Source organism: Kogia breviceps, chromosome 16 (assembly GCF_026419965.1).
Source record: "Kogia breviceps isolate mKogBre1 chromosome 16, mKogBre1 haplotype 1, whole genome shotgun sequence".
Classification (NCBI taxonomy): domain Eukaryota; kingdom Metazoa; phylum Chordata; class Mammalia; order Artiodactyla; family Physeteridae; genus Kogia; species Kogia breviceps.
The window spans coordinates 13,265,349-13,287,223 of NC_081325.1; the positions used below are offsets into that span (position 1 = coordinate 13,265,349).

Sequence of the window (21,875 nt, forward strand, 5' to 3'; positions counted from 1 at the left end):
GAACACACAACAGTTTGTTTATAACCACCAATGACTGCCATTTCTGCTATGCTGGGAGACCATACACCTCATATATTAGAAAAGTATGGTGAGGGGTAGGAAATAAGTGTAAGCAGAGTAGTGATACACTCTCAATAGAAACTATAGTGATGGATGGCCAAATATCCACTTCCACTCTTCCTTCCCTCTTGACCTCAAACGGGTCCCTAAGGGCTTGACCACGTCCCCCTCTTTCCCTTCTCATAATCATCACCCATGTTCAGAGGCCTCCTTCCTCTCGGCTCCACATTCCCCCAGGTACCCATCCAAGCACGTGTACATCCAGCCAGCCAGCCAGCCAGCAAGACGGCTGGCAATGAGGGTCTAGAAACAACTAAGGCCAAGTCCCTCTCCCTCAAGGATATGTCTCATAATTTGCCTAAGCTGCAGAAAGGGCTCAATAAATATTTGCTCTGCCCCTACTCCCTGTTTGGATAAGGACAGGGACTGCTATAACTACCAGTGTGAAACCTGCAAGCTGCCAACTTTTCTAGACAAACTCTTTGCGCCTTTTCATTGTGAAAACAACACTACAACTGCCTCATGACCGGTCAACCTGATTTTACAAAGGAGAAGTGTGCTCTTCTTTACAGGCTGAGGCCCAGCTAACCTTTCCTCCCCGGCTGAGAGTTGAACTTACTTGGAAGAGCATAATTTATTAAAACTAAAATTCTGGTAGTAAAAATGAATTTGGACATTTGCATGAAGTTCAGGATCATGGGAACCAGTGTTGGAAAAAAAGACGGATCTGGTAGTCTCCTCTTCACGTTGAAAGGAAAAAGGGAATTGATAACAGCAGGTAGACAGGATCTGTGGGTCACCTCTCCAGGTAGAATTCCCAGCCACAGGCTGTGTCTCATGGTGGGAATTTAGGAAAACGCTGATGCAAAGAAAAAGTCCCAATAGAAATTAAGACCCGCTGTGAACATATGAAGTCACCCCAAAATACTCAAAATACCTCAAGAGGTTCTCCTACAATGTCAAAGCCATTACTACCCCCAAAGGCAAGAGTCGAGCACACGTTTATAATAATAAGCATAGAATCTTAGTTGGAAACTTCTAGTTTCTTTATCAAGTTTGTCAAACATCTACAAATTCCATCATCATGCCATCCTCAAAGAAAAGTTATACAATTTAACATGAAAATCTGGCTATGCCGAAAGTAATTTTCCAATTCCTCAAAAATCCAGTAAAATTAAAGTCCCTACACAGTACTACTAAAAGAGGGAACACATATTTATTAAACAGAACAAAAATGGGTTGCCGTTTTGAGGGTCAGAACTGAATATTTTCTTTAACAATAATACTTATATTATGCATAAGAACATTTTAGTGAAATATAAAATGAACAGTTTTCTCCCCTTATTTTCAACAATCTTTTCTGATACCCACAGGGAGAAGGAGATGAAAAACCAAGAAAGACCTGCTAGTCTGTAACTAAAGATCCAGAAAGAAAATTTTACCTATTAGCTATCATTTCACTCAAGGGATGGTGAAATGCAAAAACAAACATGTCAATTTATTCATTAGTAGTCAAGTGAGGAGGTAAACACCTCTCTCGAACTATGGTATCTGAGTTTGAATAGTGAATAACGAAGGATGCTCTTTAAAATGTCAAATCTGGAGAAGATACCACCTAGAAATAAGTGACAGTAATTCACAGTGATACTAAAAATAAGAATCAAGTTGCAATATCTGTACCTAGTGACACCAATGCACTTTACCCGGTCTACGTGGATCTTCTTTATCGGGTACCTTTTGCATAAATTGTGGAATATTTTTTAAGAAAAAAAAAAAAAAGAGTTTAGGTCACCTAGGCCGTTTGTTCTTGTAGCACCTGGGTTGGGGGAGATCCAAGTATGTGTGAAGATAAGTAAAAACCTATGGTTAGCACTTTTGCTGCCTGTCTTTCTGACTGCAGAAGCTTTTAGCACATTTATCAGAAGCCATACAATGCAAACTCTTTTGATATTAGGTCTCTGGGTGTAGCTTTCAAGATCATTCTTTGTTCCATTCTTCCCGTATTGTCAAACGGCACCCAATAGGTGGTCTAGAGTGTGAATTTCAAACATGTGCTATTAATACGCCCAAAACTGTTGCTGCAAAGGTGAAAAAAAAAAAAAAACCACATTAATTGAATCCTGGCCTGTTCTTACTCATAATGTCACAAATACATTTTCTATGTCCTCAAGCAATAGTAAATAATTTGTAAAACCATGAACTCTTCGGGTGAATACACTACAGGTTTTAAAATGGGTATTATTCATAGTTACTAAAAGTAATTATATATCGTTATAACAATTCTCCAAAAAAAAAACTACATACAGTAAGGGTAGGTCACAATTTAAAAAATAATATTGCAATCTTTTTTTTTCATTTACTCTGGTTTTCCTGCTGGTATACTAATGACCATTAGTAACAGTATTATACCTGTAGATACTTCATATTTTAAAATTTCTTTCTAATGCTCTTTCAAACATTTTTCTCATAAATGTTTTTGGGAAAGTCACTATTATTCCCACTTTATAGATGTCATATGGAAATAATGGTCCCTACCTCAATGACTGTGTCAAAGATTCATTAGATCACCCACATTAAGTACGTAGGGTATCTGGCACATTACTTATTGAGTGCTCAAAACATGGTAACTATTATTAATATGCAAAAGTATCAATAATTATATTAAGGCTATCAGAGTCCATTTTAAGCAGGCCAGTCAAGTTCAGGTCTTCCTCTAGAATTGGACAATTCTTCCCCAAAATGAAGACACCACTGTTTCTATATGCTGATCCATCCGCCTGGAATGCTTTTCCCTTCCTCACTCCCAACTCGTAATCTCTCCACTGGGCTAATTCTTACTCTTTGGATCTCAGCTTACACAGTACTTCCTCCAGGGGTAAGCAGTCCCAATCCTTGCCCACATCCACATTACCCTACAGACACGAGGGTCTCCTCCTGGGCGCTCCAATGTGCATCAGGACTGTCTGCTTCTATGCCCGCTTCCCTGTGAGACTCAGACTTCATTAAGGGCAGGGATTAGGGTCTATCTTTAGATACTACATTCCCGGTGGTTAGCACAATGCTAGAACACAGTAGGTGCTCAATAAGTATCTGTGCTATGAGGACACCTGGGATCTGAAATCGGCCTGGTTGGTGTTACAAGAACAGGCTGTCATAGAGTGTGAGTGACTGGTGCCATCCTAAGACATAATTCAGCAGCAAGCCACGGTGCCAGTGGAGGGTGCGGCTGGTGGCATGGGAGGTGGCATCGTAGAAAGCGGGGTCGGCCGGGGGGAGCGAGGAGGGGCTCTAGAGGAGATTAGGTTCCGCCTGGTCACTTCCAGTCCTAGCAGCGGAGCCACGTCCAGATTCACCAGCTCTGGATATGGAGACAGCAGTGGGCTGCACGAGAAGCCAGAGCCTGGGCTGACTCCCCTGGTGCCAGGCGACGAGGTTTCTAACCAGAGCGTGAACAACAAAACGCAGGCCAGGGGCCCCTGCGGGCTGGGATGAAAGAGCCCAGCCTGACCCACCGACCCCAGAAGACTTACCAGACAGTTGGGGTGTGCTGCGCACGCCTGGCCCAACACAGGATTGCAGTGCTGAGGAAGAAACTTCGAGACTTTGGGCACAGCTGTTGGAAAATGTACCGAAATGTTCTGGTCTGTTACGGCAGCGGCATCGTAGGAAGGGACGACTTTAGAATAGTATCTGACAGCACGGAAGGAATTAAGAGAGAGAGCCGCGCTGGGGATTCGGGTTTTATACACGGCGCCAATAGCGTTCTCTGACGCAGAGCTCGACTGACCTTTAATAAAAAGGAAGCGAATATCCATCAGTAGATGCAAATCAGTAACCCTGAACTACTATATTTGAAATACATTGCCCTCTATTTCATTTCCTCATGGTACAAACTTAGACTACTGCCATACTCAAATGCTGATGTAAAAAGAAAGTGAACTTTCTGGTAGTGGCATTTAGTGCGATACACACACTATAAATTAGTGTTCACATGTCATTAAAAGACAAATTTTAGAGAAGCATCATATCTCTATGCCATCGTGTGTGCGTGCGCATGTCTCGCCATCAGAAAAACCGTGACCATCCCTATGAAGCAAGGGAGAATGTTGGAAAGAAGAACTCCGTTCAGCCACAGATGAAGTTTGGTCACTGATTTTCTATCAGTGAAGTGTGTTATATTGTTATATAGCTATATTCTGTGCAGTAACTAGAAGGCAGAAAAAAATTTTTTAAATATAATGAATGTTAACAATGTAATCTCAACATTGGGTATACCTTTTTTTTGTTTTTAAATTTTCTGGCCGCACTGTGTGGCTTGAGGGACCTCCCTGACCAGGGATCAAGCTCATGCCCCCTGCAGTGGAAGCACGGAGTCCAAACCACTGGACCACCAGCAAATTCCCTGAACACCTATTTAGTTTCTTCTGGATACTGATAGTAAGAAAGGTAAAGGAACATAACTTTATGTCTATTTTCAATACAAATGTATCTGGAATATTTGTGAAAAATCATTTCAGCAAAAGTGTACAGAGATTTGTGAAAAGGGACAAGTAAAGGCAGCGTAATGAAGTCTAATGTTGACCGATATCAGCACTTCTGGGTTACGGGTCAGATTTAGCACAGAAACCAGGGGACTTCAGGTGGCCATTTAACTTCTCCAGCCTTCAATTGACTGACCTAGGTGGTGAAAGTGAAATCTGAAAGACTTCACTGATTTCAACTGTTCCAGTCCCCTTTCAAAAACCATCTGGCACATGCATGACCAGCTGTGCACGCACTCACGCTCCCTAACTCACTCGCCACTCACTTCCAGGTATCCGGGCCAAGGAAAAGTCCAAAATATAGAAAAATCTATATATAGGGAAATATTTGCTATCATATTATGCATAAAATCACTCTCCCCACAAAACTGGAAACACTAAATGTAGCAACAGGAGGCTGACTAAGAAAACTATTCTATAAATCGTTTGATAAACTACTGAAACCGTTACAATGGTGCTGAGGGCTGCATAATACGAAATTCAAGTGTTCAGGACACAGTGTTAAGTAAAAAATCCAGAGACAAAATTGGAGATCCAATATGATTACTACTGTAGTGTTACCATAGAAAAATATATATAGAAAAAGACTTGAAGGGAATACGTGTAAAAATGAACACAGTTATTATCTTAGCTAGGTTTTAGTAAAGGACTAATACTGCTTTTCAAATGGAAAAATGTATATAAATAAAATCGAAGTAGGGGTTTTGACTCCGTGACCTTCAAGGTCTTGTCCAGTCTGAACCTGACATAAGCCTATGGTCCTAGTGGATTTGTTTCTTCCCAAGAACAGTCATTTTAGGTGATGCAAAACCAAGAGATCCTGGGGCACAGAAAGGCCTGAACTCGCTCCCATCACAAGAGTGTTTCAGAGTTTCTGCAGGATATGAATAGTGAAAATGCAGAAGTAAGTACTGTGTGTACAAGAAGTGACACTGACAGGCATACACCTGTGGCCTGACCCCTATCTGATTTAATCTGGGCTGATTTAATCATTCTTTGTGACACTCAGCCATAGCTACTTTAAGTAGATTAACCATGGCTCATGGCTACTTTTTTTCTATTCTCCTTCCCTCTCCCCTAAGTCAGGAAAAAAGTCTAAATTGACGAATAAACACCCTGAGGTTGATTATATGAACAAGGAGGGCAATGTCCTATTTGGAGACCCTTTCTCTTTTGACTTTAGACACCATCCCCTGTAACCTCCTTTGTTCCCCTTGTTTCCACTATGTCCCCATAATGTGCATGGTACCTCGACGACAGCACTTAAAATAACACACGAATCATATTCTGCTTTATGACCCTGTCTGCTGCTAACTTGCGAGCTCCCTAAGAACAAGAACTGCACCATGTCTGTCCTCGTGTCCCCATCTTTGAGGCAGAAACATTTAAGCTGAGAACGAAGCGATGACTGGGGGTGAGCCAGGCAGAGCGTGGGAAAGGGCATTCCCAGCCAGCACAGGGAGCTGCTGACATGAGGCACTGGAATCCCTTCGAGGAAACCAGTAGAAAGGTGACCTCAGGCTCAGGCAGGGGGAGGAGATGGTAGGGCCTCTGGTCATCAGCACCTAACATGCAGGTTACATGCTCCATAACTTACTGGCTTCTCAGTGAAGAATAACCTTTGGGAATATGTACTAAAAGTCATAAACTGGCAGCTGTGTTCTTTTACTCTGGCTCTGCTCTTTTTCCATCTTCTTATTTGTACAAGCACATGGGCATGCCTAGACTTTATAATGCAAATAACAAAAATGCCTCCCAGTGGGTAAACATTGAATATTCACAATGGAATATTCATATAATGAATGTTTCTTGATCACCTACTGTGAGCTGGTCATTGTTTTAGGTACTGGAAATACAGCAATGAACAAGAGGCAAAAAAAAAAAAAATCCCTGTCCTGTGGAGTTGATATTCCAGTGGCAGAAGACAGGCAATAAAAAAATAGGCAAGAAAAGAATATTAGAAGGAGAACAGTGCTATGAAGAAAAATACAGCAGAGAGAGCAGATAAGGAGTCCCACGTATTATGTGATGCTGGGAAGGAGTGTGCGGTTTTAATTGGGTGGTTGAGAAAGACTCACTGAGAAGGCGACAATTAAGCAAAGACACAAAGGAGGTAAATCAATTAATATATTAAATGCTCAGTACAGGCAGACCTTGTTTTATTGCACTTTGCAGACACTCTGTTTTTTTACAAATTGAAGGTGTGTGGCAACCCTACATCAAGTAAGTCTATTGGTGCCGTTTTTCCAACAGCATTTGCTCCCTTTATGTCTCTGTGTCACACGTTGGTAATTCCCACAATATCTTAAACCTTTTCATTATTAGCGTATTTGTTCTGGTGATCTGTGATCAGTGATCTTTGATGTTACAACTACTACTTGCTGGAGGCTCAGATGATGGCTAGCATTTTAAAGCAATAACATATTTTAAAATCAAGGCACGTACATTAATATTTGAGACATATGTATTGCATACTTAACAGACTACAATAGAGTGTAAACATAACTTTTATATGCACTGAGAAACCAAAACTACGTGTGACTCTATTGCGATATTCACTTTATTGCCGTGGTCTGGAACGGGACTCACAGTATTTCTGAGGTCTGCTTGTACACTGTTAGCACTGAATTAATATGAATACTTCCCTCCCTTTGGATTCTATTCAATAATACACCAAGTCATCAGTGTGCTCATCATCTGTCATTAAGATGAGATGTCTGGGAACGAGAGTCAATTTTCAGCCCACTTTCTGGGGTAACACTATTTAAATGCCAGTGGCCAGCCGTGTCTTTCAAGCAGACAGCACCAAAGGACTCAGGGTGTAATCTTCCAGCTACGCTTCATCCCCTGGTTGCGGCAGTGCCTGCACAGAAGGCCCAGGGTGAGCAGGACACACACGCGGGCCCATGCACACTACGGCCGCACAGGGCGGTGGGCGGAGCTCACCTCTCACAGCTTCATCCAAAGGAGTCCCGGAGGCAGGAACAGAGTACACGTTCAAGCGCTTATTAGCCAGGAATCTGATCCCTCTCACAGGTGAATAAGTGCTTGTCAACACACTGTTTTCTCTTAAAAAAACAGAACATTCTTTAGGCACTTCTCAAGGAAGATGATATGAACATTGCTGAGTTGAACTGCTCTTCTTACATTCAAGTTCTAAAAAGCACAGACAGAGCCTAAGCTCTGGATTAAATATCAGAACAAACTGTAGAAGAGGACTCATGATGGTTCTTCAGGATATGGAAGAATGGTTTACTTTTCCTTTAGAGTTTTCCTTGGTATACACATTCTAATCAATTTAAATAAGGAAGCATTCATTTGGCACGGCACCTGTTATACTAGAAATGTCTTTAAGGACTCCCACCTGAAAATGGGGCTGGACTGCCCTGGTGACAGAGGAATGCTAGAATCTATCAAGTCCTGACTGCATTGTCAATCACCACAGGCACTACTCGTAAAGCCCCATTTTAAGAAACAACAAAAGAAGAAAGAGTGAGTCAAATAATGAAAGGATCATGGGCCTGAGAATATTACATATTTTATCACTGTAATTAAATGATACACATTGGCAATGGGAAAAGTTTACTGATTCTTTTTTTTTAATAGATCTTTATTGGAGTATAATTGCTTCGCAATACCGTGTTAGCTTCTGCTTTATAACAAAAGTGAATCAGCTATACATCCCCATATCTCCTCCCTCTTGCGTCTCCCTCCCACCCTCCCTATCCCACCCCTCTAGATGGTCACAGAGCACCGAGCCGATCTACCTGTGCTCTGTGGCTGCTTCCCACCAGCCAACTATTTTACATTCGGTAGTGTATATACGTTGATGCTACTCACTTTGCCCCAGCTTCGCCCTCCCAGCGCACGTCCTCAAGTCCATTCTCTATGTCTCCCTCTTTATTCCTGCCCTGCAACTAGGTTTATCAGTACCATTTAGTTCTCATTAGGGGTGGATTCAGTGCCTGTCTCATTTCTAGCATTAGTACCAGAGGAAAATAACAAGGCGACCTCAGATTCACAAGATTCAGATGATCATACCTTTGTGCCATAATCGTGCCTGGGGCGGATAGCTGGATGGGCATTTGTTGTTTCTTACAAAAACTCCTATTGCTCTGAAGTACTTCTGTAATCTAAGAAATGAAGAGAGAGAGATTGAGATCTACTTAGATAGCTATAGCTATAGATTTTTCATATACACACACACACACACACACACACACACACATTTCTAACTATAAAAAATAAAAGAAATAAAACTGCAGCATTAAAGCACTGTCTGTGAGAATAAAATTCAAGGTCTTGAGAGCTGACTACCTGGCCCATGACGGCTGGAGGGATTTTCTCCCGGACATACTTCACGTAGTCAACTGTTGCCTCGAGAATCGAAGCTGCATCATTCTTTCTCCCCTTCACATACGGCAACAGGGTACGCAGCTGCTCACAGCAACACTTGATTCGTTCTCTGAGCAGAGAAGTGTAATAAATAAGGTATAATTAGTCTGTTTTCTTCCTTGTGCACAAGGACAACCACTCCCTCCTCTGGGTTTGTTTATAAAGGAACCAACCGTCCCCTGCCTTTCTAGTCTCCGTTTTAGAGGAGGGCCATGTCCCCACAAGCCAGCAGTCTCCACAGCCCCTGGAATCACAGCTTTCTGGGGCACGGCTCACACTGCTGCCAAGTACGGTGTCTGTGCTGATGGCAGCCCAGCTCACTTGTCCCCGTGAGTGTGCAGGATGCCCAGACACTGAGGACACCAGAGGTCACCCCTGCTGCCTATGGAAACCTACAGGCACGCATCCCTCAGAAGAGAGAGGATCACACACCATATGCATAAATCCTTTTGTGATTCACACTAGAAGCCTGGAAGGCAAAGAGTCCTCAGGATATTCATGTCACTCTGCCCTGGACCACATTTCCCACAATACACAATTAGCAACTTAGAATACATGGGCTTCTTCACCTGTGCTCTGAGCCAAAGGAAAATCAGAAGCCTGCTTCCTTTACATGAGGTAGGTAGATGGAGTGAACAAATAAACCAATATGCAAATGAGAATGTCATCCCGGCTCATATCAGAAAGAAACTAATCTAAGTCTTTCACAGTTCTGAAGGGAAATACATAGGAAATGTAACTCTACATTGATCTCAGCCTTTGTGACCTTCAGGTATCCGTATGTTCAGTTAATAAGCATTCTTAAGCATGTTTTGCACTAACATGTACGGGATCAAAGGGTGGCTCTGCCCATTACTAGCTGGGACCTCTGGCAAGTTACTAAACCTCTCTGAACCTTAGAATGACAAAAATAAATGGATTTTTAAAAATCCACTTTGTCACATAGCCAGTGAATAACTCAAATGTTCCAGATCAGTGGGTGGTATTTTAATTGGGCTTTGAGGAGCTTTGGGGGTTCGGTGGAGATGTCTCAGGCATCACTCTGTAAAAGGGATGGAAAAGTCAACAATTTGACATGTGTATGATGGGCTCTGAAACTTCATATACCCTTCCACATGGTACTTTCACTTACAAGGATCTCAAACACAGAACAAACTTCCTGTAAAATGACATCCATTAGTCTATCAGTAAAACAGGAAAAACAATTTAAACACACAAAATAAGTGGATGCTTAAGTAAGCTCAGTAGGAATATTATCTGGCAGTGGAAATATGTTATAAAGCTTACTGGGGAAAAAATAGGATATTTCTATAGGAGACAAGTATAAGATATAGGACAGCATATAAAATATGATCATAGCCATTAAGGAAAAAATAAGGCAAAAAAAAAGACAAAGCAAAAGTGTCAAGTAATCATTATTTCTGGATAGTTGGGCTATAGAAAATATTTCTTCCTTTAATTTTCTACATTTTCCAAATATCTTTGTGGGGCATATATCACTTTTATAATGAAAGATCATATTAAACATTTTTCCAACATTCATTAGGAAAATGTTCAAACATATAGGAAGATTGACAGAATTAAGATTTCTTAATTCTTAAAAGTTGAAAGAATTAAGAATTTGTACAGGGAACACTTATATACCCACTACCTAGAGTCTATGGTGAACACTTACTGTCCATGCTTTGTCACATATGAATCACCCCCCTGGCCATATACATCAACCTGTTTTATTGCACTGAAGCATTTCAAAGTAAGTTGTAGACTTCAGTACACTAAACCCTTAAACATATAGCTACAGTTCAAATTGTTTTATTTTCGGGTAAAAGTTACATAAAATAAGATGCACCAATCTTAAGGGTACCATTCTATGAGTTTTGACAAACGTACAAAACTATGTGACACAAACTACCTAAACAACATTTTCATAAGCCCAGGAAGTTCTTTATGTTCCTTCTTAGTCAGTCTCATCCCCCATAAGAGGCAACCACATTTCTGATATTTTTCTATCTCACGTTACTTTTGTCTCTCCTTAAACTACGTATAAATCAAATCTCACAGCACGTGTCCTCACTTGAACAATGTTTTTGAGATTTATCCATGGGGCTGCTTTGTTCCTTTTTATTGAGTAATAGTATTCCATAGTATAAATATGCCACAGCTTATTTATCCATTCTCTTATGGATCAGCACTTTGGCTGTTTCTTATTTTTATCATTATGAATAAAACTGCAAGATCTTCTGCACATCTTTTTGTGAACGTACGTTTTTATTTCTCTTAGGTAAATATCTAGGAATAGAATTGAAGGGTTATTTTACAAATTTAGACGAAACTAGCAGAACTTTCCCCCAAATAGTACCAATTTACCCTCCCACCATCAGTGTATGAGAATTCCTCTTGTTCCACATCTTGGATAGCATTTAATACTGTCAGTTTTAATTTTAAAATATTGGCCTTTCAGAGGTGTATGTGGTAGTATCTCATGCTTTAATTTGCATTTCCATGACAACAAAGTATGTTGAGCATTTTTGCTGCTGCTTATTGGGCTTGTGTATTACCTTCCTTTGTGAAGTGTCTGTTCGAATACTTTACCTCCATTTTAATTGGACTGTAGGTCTCTCTATTATTGAACTTTAGGAGTTCTTTGTATATCCTAATATCAGTATTTTGTCAATATATTTGTTTTGCAAATATTTTCTCCCAGTCTGTGGTTTGCCTATTTATTTTCTTAGTGGTGTCTTATGAAAGCAAAAGCTGTAAATTTTGATGAGTCTAATTCATCTACTCTTTCTGTTATGGTTATTGCTTTTTGTGTCATAAGGAACAGCCGCCTACCCTCAGCTAGTGAAAACATTCTCCTATGCTTTCTTCTAGAACTGTAGTGTTCAGTACAGTAGCCATAAGCCACAGGAGTCTATTTAAATATAAATTAAAAATTAAACAAAAATTTGAATTCCTTTCCTAAGTCACAATACCCACATTTCAAACACTCAATAATATGACTAGCAGCTACCTTACTGGACAGCAGATATAGGCCATTTCTAACACTGCAGAAAGTTCTACTGAACAGTCCTATTCTAAGTTTTAGCTTTATACAATAGCCCTGTCTATACTTCATGTTGAATTAATTTTTATATGGTATGAGGAAGGGGTCAAGTTTCATTGTTTTTTTCATATGGATATCCTGTTGTTCCAGCACCATTTATAGAAACGACTTTTGTTTCCCAAGTTGTTTGCCCTGGTGATTTGTTGAAAATCAAGTGACCATAATGTGTGGGCTATTGTGTTTTATTATCTACTGGTCAACCTTCATGTTAGTAAAATGCTGATTAATTGTAGCTGTATGCTAAGTCTTGAAGTCAGATAGCTTAAGTGCTCCAACTTTGTTGTACTTTTTCAGGACTGCTTTATTCTAAGTCCTTTTATATTCACAGTCCTTTCCACACAGTTTCGAATTAGACTGTCAATTTTTACCCAAAAAAGTCTATTTGAATTATTATTTAGATTTAAATAAAGCTATATTTCAATTTAGTGAGAGCTGACATCTTTTTTCTTTTTTTTAAAGTAAATTTATTTATTTTTTGGCTGCATTGGGTCTTTGCTGCACACAGACTTTCTCTAGTTTCGGCAAGCGGGGGCTACTCTTTGTTGCCATGCCCGTGCTTCTCACTGCGGTGGCTTCTCTTGTTGCGGAGCATGGGCTCTAGGCATGCGGGCTCAGTAGTTGTGGCTCACGGGCTCTACAGCATAAGCTCAGTAGTTGTGGCGCACGGGCTTATGTGCTCCACAGCATGCAGGGTCTCCCTGGACCAGGGATCAAACCTGTCCCATGCACTGGCAGGCAGATTCTTAACCACTGCGCCATCAGGGAATTCTCAAGAACTGACATCTTCACAATATAAACCTTTTAATTCATAATTATGTATAATGCATGATTTAGTTTTTCTTTAGTTTATCACTGCAATATTTTGAGTGACCACTGTACAGATATTATGTCTTTTATATATTTTTGTTCCTAAGTATTCTAAGGCTTTTTAACTCTATTTTCAATATAATTATTATTTTTCATTTTCCAATTGTTCACTGCTAATATAGAAAAATACAATTGATTTTTGTACACTGACTTTATACCCTATGACCTTGCTATATTCATCTTTTGGTTCTAGTTATTTTGTAGGTATCTTAGGACTTTATACATAATCAATCATGCCATCTATAAATAAGAGAGTTTTGTTTCTTCCTTTCTAAGAACAGGCAACCTTACTTTGTTCCAGATCTTTTTAAGGAACAAATGGTCAAAATCTCATCATTAAGTACAATGTTAGCTATAGGTTTTTCATAGATGCCCTTTAACAGATTCAGGAAATTCTCTTCCATATCTATTTTGCTTAAAGGTTGGTTTTTTATTTGTCTTTTAATCTTATGTTGGCAAATAAGTTTTCAGAATCTGTTAATTGCTTTCTCCTTCATTGTGTTTAATCTGGTGAATTATATCGATTGATTTTTGAATGTTACGTCAGCCTTGCTTTTCTAGGATAAACCCAGTGTGGTCATGACACATTATATCTTTATCTATTACTTCATTCAATTTGTTAAAATTATGTTAAGTATTTTCATGTCTCTGTTCATGAGATACTGGTCTGTAATTTTCTTTTTTTATAATATCTTTATCAGGTTTAGGGTTATGTTGGCATCATGAAATGGGTTAGGAACTGTTCTCCCTCCATTTTCTGTAAAATTTAAGACTGGTATTACCTCTTCTTTAGATTTTTAACAGAATTCATCAGTAAAACCATCTGAGTTTGGCATTTTCTCTTTGGTACTTTTTTGTTTTTTAGTAAGTTCAATTTCTTTAATATATAGGGCTATTCAGATCTTCTGCTTCATCTAGTATCAGTTTTGGTAAATTGTGTTTTTCAAAAATTTGTCCATTTCACATAAGTTGTCGAACTTATTGGCATAAAATTATTTAAAATATACCCTTTTATATTATATGTTTATTGGATATGTAGAGGTAAATCCTCTTTCATTCATGATATTGGTAAAACGTTTTGTCTCTCTCCTCACCTGCCCACCTCCCTCCCCTTTCTGTTTACTTTGTATTTACTTCATTTTACTTTTTCTAGCCCCTTAAAATGGACCCTTAGGTCACTGATTTTTAGATCTTTTGCCTTTCCTAATATAAGCATTTAAAGCCCTAGTGTTAGGACTTCCCTGGCAGTCCAGTGGTTAAGACTTCGACTTCCAAAGCAGGGGGTGAAGGTTCAATCCCTGGTCGCGGAACTAAGACACCACATGTCTTGCAGCCGAAAAACCAAACATAAGACAGAAGCAATATTGTAACAAAATCAATAAAGACTTTAAATAAAGAAAGCCACAATGTTTGCCATAGCTTTGATTTAACTGCATCTCACAAATTTTGAAATATTCTATTATCACAATCATTCAATTTGCAATATTTTCTAATTTTTCTTGTGATTATTTTCTTTTACCCATGGATTATTTAGGAGTGTGTTCTTAAATTTCCAGATATTTGAGGTTTTTCTTTATATCAAATTCTTATTGGCTTCTAATTTAACTTAATTGTGGTCAAGGAACATACTCCTTGTGAATTCAACTTTTTAAAATGTATTGAAATGTACTACACCCCTCGACATACAGTTTATCTAAGTGAATGTACCACACGCCTTTGCAAAGAATGGGTATTCCGCTGCCGTGCTGGGTATGGTGTTTTACAAACATCTACCAGAACAAGCTGGTTAATAGGGCTCACTCCTTCTATATCTGACTGATTTTTGGTGTCCAGCTGTTGTATCAATTGCTGAGAGAGGGATGTGAAATCTCCAACAATGCTTGTCAATATCTGTCCCTTTAATTTTGTGAATTTTTGCTTCAAATACATAATCACTTGCTACTTGTGATTATTACATCATTCTGATAAGTTGAACATTTTAAATACCAAAAGTATGCATTTATCTGACAGACCTGGAATGATTATGTCTGCTGCTAAGGTTTTCACTACACATGCAAAAGCAAAGTGTTCTTGTACTTTCTGTCTGATTGCGGCAGTCAAGATGAATGGAAGAGTACAGGAGAAAAACATGGTAATACAGAGAAAAACATAGAGAATTTTTGCAACTCATAAATAGCTTTGTAAACAGTGAAGAGCCTGTTTTACTTCCCCCACCAATAAAAACCCCTAAAATTTGAGTTAAAAGAACCAATAGTTACAGATATTTTAATCTGATATTGTCATCTAATTTTAGACTAAAAGAAGACACAGTTTGTTAATCCCAAACTCCTAAATTATCTCTCCACCTCTCTGCTATCCCCTTTGGTAACCATAAGTTTGTTTTCTAAGCCTGTGAGTCTATTTCTGACTTGTAAATAAGTTGATTTGTATCATTATTTTAGATTCCACATATAAGTAATATCATATCTGTCTTTATCTGATTTACTTCACTTAATATGATAATCTCTAGGTCCATCCATGTTGCTGCAAATGGCATTATTTCACTCTTTTTTTATAGCTGAGTAATACTCCACCACACACACACACACACACACGCACACGCACACGCACACATGCACACACCCCACATCTTCTTTATCCATTCATCTGTTGATGGAAATTTAGGTTGCTTGCATGTCTTGGCTATTGTATATAGTGCTGCTATGAACACTGGGGTGCATGTATATTTTCAAAGTAGAGTTTTCTGCAGATATATGCCCTGGAATGGGATTGCTGGAACCTCCACACTGTTCTCCATAGTGGCTGCACCAACTTACATTCCCACTAACAGTGTAGGAGGGTTTCTTTCTTCTGCATGCCCTCCCCAGCATTTAATGTTTGTAAACTTTTTAATGATGGCCATTCTGACTGGTGTGAGGTGATACCTCATTGTAGTTTTGATCTGCATTTCTCTAATAATTAGGGATGTTGAGCATCTTTTCATGTGCCTGCTGGCCATCTGTTATGTCTTCTTTGGAGGAATGTCTATTTAGATCTTCTGTCCATTTTTTGATTGGGTTGTTTATTTTTTTGATATTAAGCTGTATGAGCTGTTTGTATATTTTGGAAACTAACCCCTTGCCGGTAGCATCATTTGCAAATATTTTCTCTCAGTCCATAGGTGGTCTATTCATTTTGTTTATGGTTTCCTTTGCTGTGCAAAAGCTTTTACGTTTAATTAGGTCCCATTTGTTTATTTTTGTTTTTATTTCCATTACTCTAGGAGAGGGATCCCAAAAAACTAATGCTGTGATTTATGCCAAAGAGTGTTCTGCCTATGTTTTCCTCTAGGAGTTTTGTAGTATCCAGTCTTACATTTAGGCCTTTAAACCACTTTGAGTTTATTTTTGTATATGATGTTAGAGAACCTTTGTGAAGGATGTTAATGTTGGCTCAAAAAAGTAGGATACCCAGCTCAGGGGCCCCATAGGGTCCTGCTGTTTTCTTTTTCCTTTGTGTATGGAAGCAGCAATGGGCAACAACAGGCAAAAATGTATTTTGTTTTTGTCATCTACCACAGAAGCCAGCTTGGTTATGACCCAGCCCAAATAAATCAGGGAAAGAACTAGCTAAAAGTGATTCTAAGAGGCTGAATGGCATTTAAAGCCAAAGGTCTTTGTCTAAACTAAGTCCTTGGTCTCTCCTCTGTACAAATGTGTCTCAAGCAATCAAGAACTCAACAGAGAGAGGTCTCTTGGCCACATATGACTTAAGACCCTCTGAGAACTTCCTATTCTACCTTCCTTAAATGTCTAAGATTTGACCAGCCCTGGAAAAGCCTTCATTTGTTAGAAACTACAGAAAAACTCACTTTCACTTCAAGTGAGTGACATCCTGAAAATGATTAAACCACCACCATTTTGGACTCACAGATACACAAACAAAATGAAGGTATTGCACTGCAAAGTATACACCTTACCAAAATAAAGACATATTTATATATTTAAAACATGTGTAATGAAAGGGATTTCATCAAGAATATTAGAATTACCCAATTTTTATTAATCTGTTCTAATAAAAAAATCAGAGATGGTAGAGTTGTTTAAAAAAGAAATTCCCAAATGCAAATATTCAAAACCATCAGCTGGGATCATTATTTCCTCAACATTAGCAAATATGTTTCCTATGCTGCTTAAAAACAAAAAAGAGCAAAACAAAGCAAAAAAGACAAAACAGTAAGTAAAGCAGCTGATTGGGAGGAGGAGGAGAAAAAGGAAGAGAAATAGACTAGAAGCATCTATATTAAGATTCACAGGCATAATCAGAAGGGTTAAGAAGAGGAAATGGCATAAAGTAATTAGGGACGGATTGTTACTTTCTGGTATCTCCCAAGCAAATCTCTAAGTGGAGGGGTCAGTTCCTGGTTACAGCTTTTCTTTCTGGGAAACAAAGATTTCTAGCCCCAAAGCACCTTTGTAGTCCTCTAGACTAGTGGTTCTCAGATTTTAGTTTTCATCAACCACTAAAATTAAAAAAGAAAAACAACACAGAACTTTGGGCGACCAATAAAGGATTGCCAACATTCGATTCGGACATGAAAAATAATGACAGAAAGGTACCATCTCCCAATAACATTTTGTTGTAACCATTTACTAATATCACCATGATTTTAACACCAAATAAAGTATGGAAAACACAATCTTAGAATATGTTATATAAAATATAGTTTAAAAAATACTCATCGCACTGTATTTTTCTCATTTCACTGCAGATTAATGAACTCTGTAGGATAGCCTGGCCAGCAGGCCCTAAGTCTTCTCTTGGCTAAAGCAGCAGGCATATGAGTGAAGGCCTTTGGGACCAGACTAGCCCATCTACCAGTGCATCTCATCAAGCCCCAAACCCCACCATTTTCCCACTAATCTTCAGCAGATGATGGAGGCCATTCGGCAGAACTTGATCAACTTCCTCCTCCCTTCTGGCCCCATCAAAAGACTCATCTTTTCCCTCTTGCATCATATATGTATAGGTATGGCTGATTCACTTTGTTATAAAGCAGAAACTAACACACCATTTTAAAGCAATTATACTCCAATAAAGATGTTTAAAAAAAAAAGAATGGCCAGGCCAGGCACCAGCTGGGAGAACACAAACACTCCAGAAGGGAACGGCTGGGGAAGGCAGAGAACACAGGGCATGAAACAAACAAACAAACAAACAAACAAACAAAAAGACTCATCTTTATCCACACTTAGCTTTAACTCCTTCTGTCCATTTTCAGTAGAAGAGGTGTTCTTCCACCTGGTTCTAAGATTCCGAAGGCTTCTGCCTCCTCAGGGATGTAAATCCGTCGCCAGTGCCCCTCGCTGCCTGAAGGGGACTAAAACCCTTTGACATTCCTCCCATTGACAGGTGGGGTCTATATACCCTTCCCTGAGGCCCGGGTAGGCTCTGTGACTGCTCTGACCAAGAGCACATGGTAGAAGTGGCACTGGGCCAGTTTCTGGTCCCAGGCCTTCTGAGAGCAGCAGCTTCCTCTTCCTGCCCCCTGGAACCCTCTCTCTAGGAGGCTGGCAACCCTGAGACTACCAGGCTGGGGAGCCCCAGCTGCGCCCGACCTTCCAGCCATCCCTGCAAAGGCCCCAGACCCTCCGAACTAGACCATCCTCCAGCTGAATGCTACCAAGTAACGCCAGTTAATGTCGTCACACAGGCAGAAGAATTGCCTAGCTGAGACCTGCTCAAACTGCTAACCCATAAAACCACGTATCAAGCCAATAAACCTCAGTTTCATTTTTTAAGCAGCCACAGATAACCAAAACATGAGTATCTTTCAGACCTCTGTCTCTCTTCCAGCTATCTTCTTTTGGAAGATAAATATGAACATATTCAAGTCTGGCCCAGCCTTATCAAAATTTCTCATTTTCCCCTAAATTCCCTTTTATAGACCACACACCTTCCTTTTCTCCTTCCTTTCATCTGCATTCCCACCTTTCATTCTCCATCTTTCTGCAGTGGCACTTCTTCCCTGACCATGCCAAGGGAATTATTTTTGCCAAAGTCAGTGACATTTAGGTTTTGCTAAACACGGTCAACTGTCAGTTCTTCCCTTACTTAATCTCTGTGTCATGCGATATTCCTGAACACTCACTCCTTTAGGAAACTCTCTCCTCCCCTGTTCTCCTCAATACCACTCCCTCCTGGTCTTCTTCTTATCTTCCTAGAAACTCTTTTTCCCCTAATCTCTTCTCGGCTGCCTGGACCTTAAATATTGAGGTTTTCCCCAAGGTCCTCTCCCCTACTTATCTCTTCCTTACATGCTTTTCAAAGTCATTATATCCATCCTGCATCCACTGCTTCAAATAGATGCTGTATCCTGATAGCTCTCAAATCCCTGTTTCTAGCCTGGATCTTCTCTAGAACCTAAGGGCCAATTCCTTACTGGGAAGCTCCATATAAACTCAGCAAGAGCAAAACTCACCTCCCACTCCCAGCCTGCATTCCACTGTACTTCCCAGTCAGTCGATGGCTCCACCATCAACTTGGAAGTTACACCTGACTTCTCCTTCAGCCACATTCACGCTGATTCTACCTATTTCATATACTTAGAATTGGCTTACTTCTCACTATCCCATTTCTAACACCATAGTTCAGGATTTCATCATTTCTTATTACAGACTCCCCTGGCCTCTAGATTCAATTCACTCCCTAACATCCTGCTCAAGTGTTCATTCTAAGGTACAGATCTTATCATATCACACCTTTGCTAAAATCCTTTAGTGCTGGATGAACAGGTCAGGATGAAATTCAAATTCCTTAACAGGACATACCCAGCCCTTACCTACTACCTCTCATCTCTTGCCCCTTCCCACTCGCACTCTTATGGCCAACTCTATGAAAATACCTGCAGTTCCACAAATTCACTATACTTTCTTACACTGCCGGCCTCTGTACCTGCTACTCCTGCCATATGAAACATCCTTCACTGATTTCTAAACCAAACTAAACCAATTTTTGTTTAAAGCTCAATTTAGCTATCGTCTTCTCAAGAAAGCCTTCCTGCCTCCTCATTCTGTCTTAGGTAACTTTCCTAGTGTCCTACTGTGTGTTCTTTTCTACCATGATATTTATTAAAACATAATTTCCTATTTAAGAGCCTATTTAGAAGTCTGTCCAAGCACTAGACTAAGACCTCCCTGAAGGCAACAATTTATTTTTTACCTCAGTTCTCGAATCATATTCTGGCATATTAGACACTCACAGCTACTTGCTGAATGACTAAATGAATGAATGAGTAGTGCATATTGCAGGGACCAGTTCCAGATCTTCCCCAGCTGCCAGATTTACTAGTTTCACACTGACTTTTGACAATATTATAAAAAATTATGAAATTCATGGAAGCAATTTCTTCCTACAAAGGAATGATGCTAAAAAGGGGGCTGTATCAAAATTCACCTTCTCAGCTTTTCCTTGCTTGAGTGAAGAAGAGAAATCTTTTTGTTTTTCTCGAAATTTGACAACGGAGCCTTTAATTCAAGCCCAATGTCATTTCTTAGAGATTCAGAGCTAGAAACAAGAGAAAATCATACCATATATTTAAGAGGAAAATTGTCAGGCAATTGTAAACAATAAGCACCAATACACTAATCAAAGGATGCTTCTCTAAGTCTCTAGCTTTATACAAAGGTGCAGTAAATATCAAAGCATTTTACCTTATGTATTTGGTGCAGAATAGTTTATTTCAAAATTTCAAAACAATTTACTGTCAAGGTCATCATAAATTCAATGACTGATCAAGATTCTAAAATATACTGATAAAGAATAACAGATACAAGCAGGACTAAAATATTCTAACCTCACTGAGTATAAGTATTCCAAATGACATGACTGTATCTAAAGGTACATTACAGGAAAAGCACGAAGGATTAGAGGGCCAAGATACACTACTGCAGCTTGATCAGCAACCGACAGTTTCCCTCCATGTAAAAAAAATTGTCATTTAATGGACATTTTCTGTCTCTACCATTTTTCTAGAACTTCTCCAGGCATTTTCATTGATTTGATTTTTTAAAAAAATTTCCCTAAAAAACTTACAAACTAATATTATCTCCTTTATCACAAGGGATATAACTTGATTTGAAAATTGGCTTTTATGTATAGTAGTAGGATTCTGAGGAAGAGCAAAGACACAAGATGAGGAGGGCTCAAAAAGCAGTTGTTGTAAGTAATACAAGAAAATCACAAGGCCTTCCAAAACGCTTCCCAACCCCATATCCCAGAAAAAGTTTAATATAGTAAATTTCTTTGAGGTTGAAATGCTAAATAAGATAAAGAAAGCTGTTGCTATCTCTGTACTGCTTAAGTAAGTGCATCTTTGGTTTAACCATGCTTATTGGTTGCCAAGTCTCTTCCCTGTTCAAAATAGTTGACAGTCACATTCTACAAATTCTGGAAGTGACTAACTCAAAATTCTCACCATCTTCATCCATGTTCTCAACACTTCTGTCCATTCTTTATAGCCCTATGCTCTATTTAAAATCTCCTTGGAAATCAGCTTCAAGTGAAACAAAGAAATTCACTAAAATAGAATTTTTATAAGCATACAGTGTTAGAATTGAAAGGGTTTGAATGACCCCCAGTTCAATGCAGGTTTAAATGCTAGTTCAAATATCTCAAAGAGACAGAGACAGAGAGACCATCTTTAAGGGTTATTTTCAGTAATTGGTGGGGTAGGTTCATGAGTTCAAAAAAGGCATTAGGGAAAAGCTTATTGGCAGATGGATAACAGCTTAGGATTCCATTTTTTTAAAAGTTTGAACATCACTGCTTTTATTTAACCCATTCTCTCCTTTAACATGCCCAGTGATGGGTAACTTATACTACCTTACAATTCAACCTGCTCCCCTGTGGTTATGAAGTGCTTCCTT

The 21,875-nt window shown here is 39.3% G+C and overlaps 1 protein-coding gene across 2 annotated transcripts in view; it reads right to left on the reverse strand.

Moving 5' to 3' along the window:
* Positions 1–1,066: 1,066 nt before the first annotated feature.
* SOHLH2 (spermatogenesis and oogenesis specific basic helix-loop-helix 2) overlaps positions 1,067–21,875 on the reverse strand; it is a 40,397-nt gene continuing 19,588 nt past the window's right edge. Inside the window, exons 6-11 of one of the 2 annotated variants that reach the window (XM_067016895.1) lie at positions 20,404–20,514; positions 8,919–9,066; positions 8,643–8,734; positions 7,548–7,669; positions 3,591–3,847; positions 1,067–2,138 (exon numbers count right to left, since the gene is read on the reverse strand). In XM_067016895.1, coding sequence (XP_066872996.1) covers positions 2,118–2,138; positions 3,591–3,847; positions 7,548–7,669; positions 8,643–8,734; positions 8,919–9,066; positions 20,404–20,514 — 751 coding nt within the window. In that variant the 3' untranslated portion in view covers positions 1,067–2,117. The remainder of the gene's footprint in view (positions 2,139–3,590; positions 3,848–7,547; positions 7,670–8,642; positions 8,735–8,918; positions 9,067–20,403; positions 20,515–21,875) is intronic. The other variant, XM_067016896.1, reaches the window with a different exon arrangement.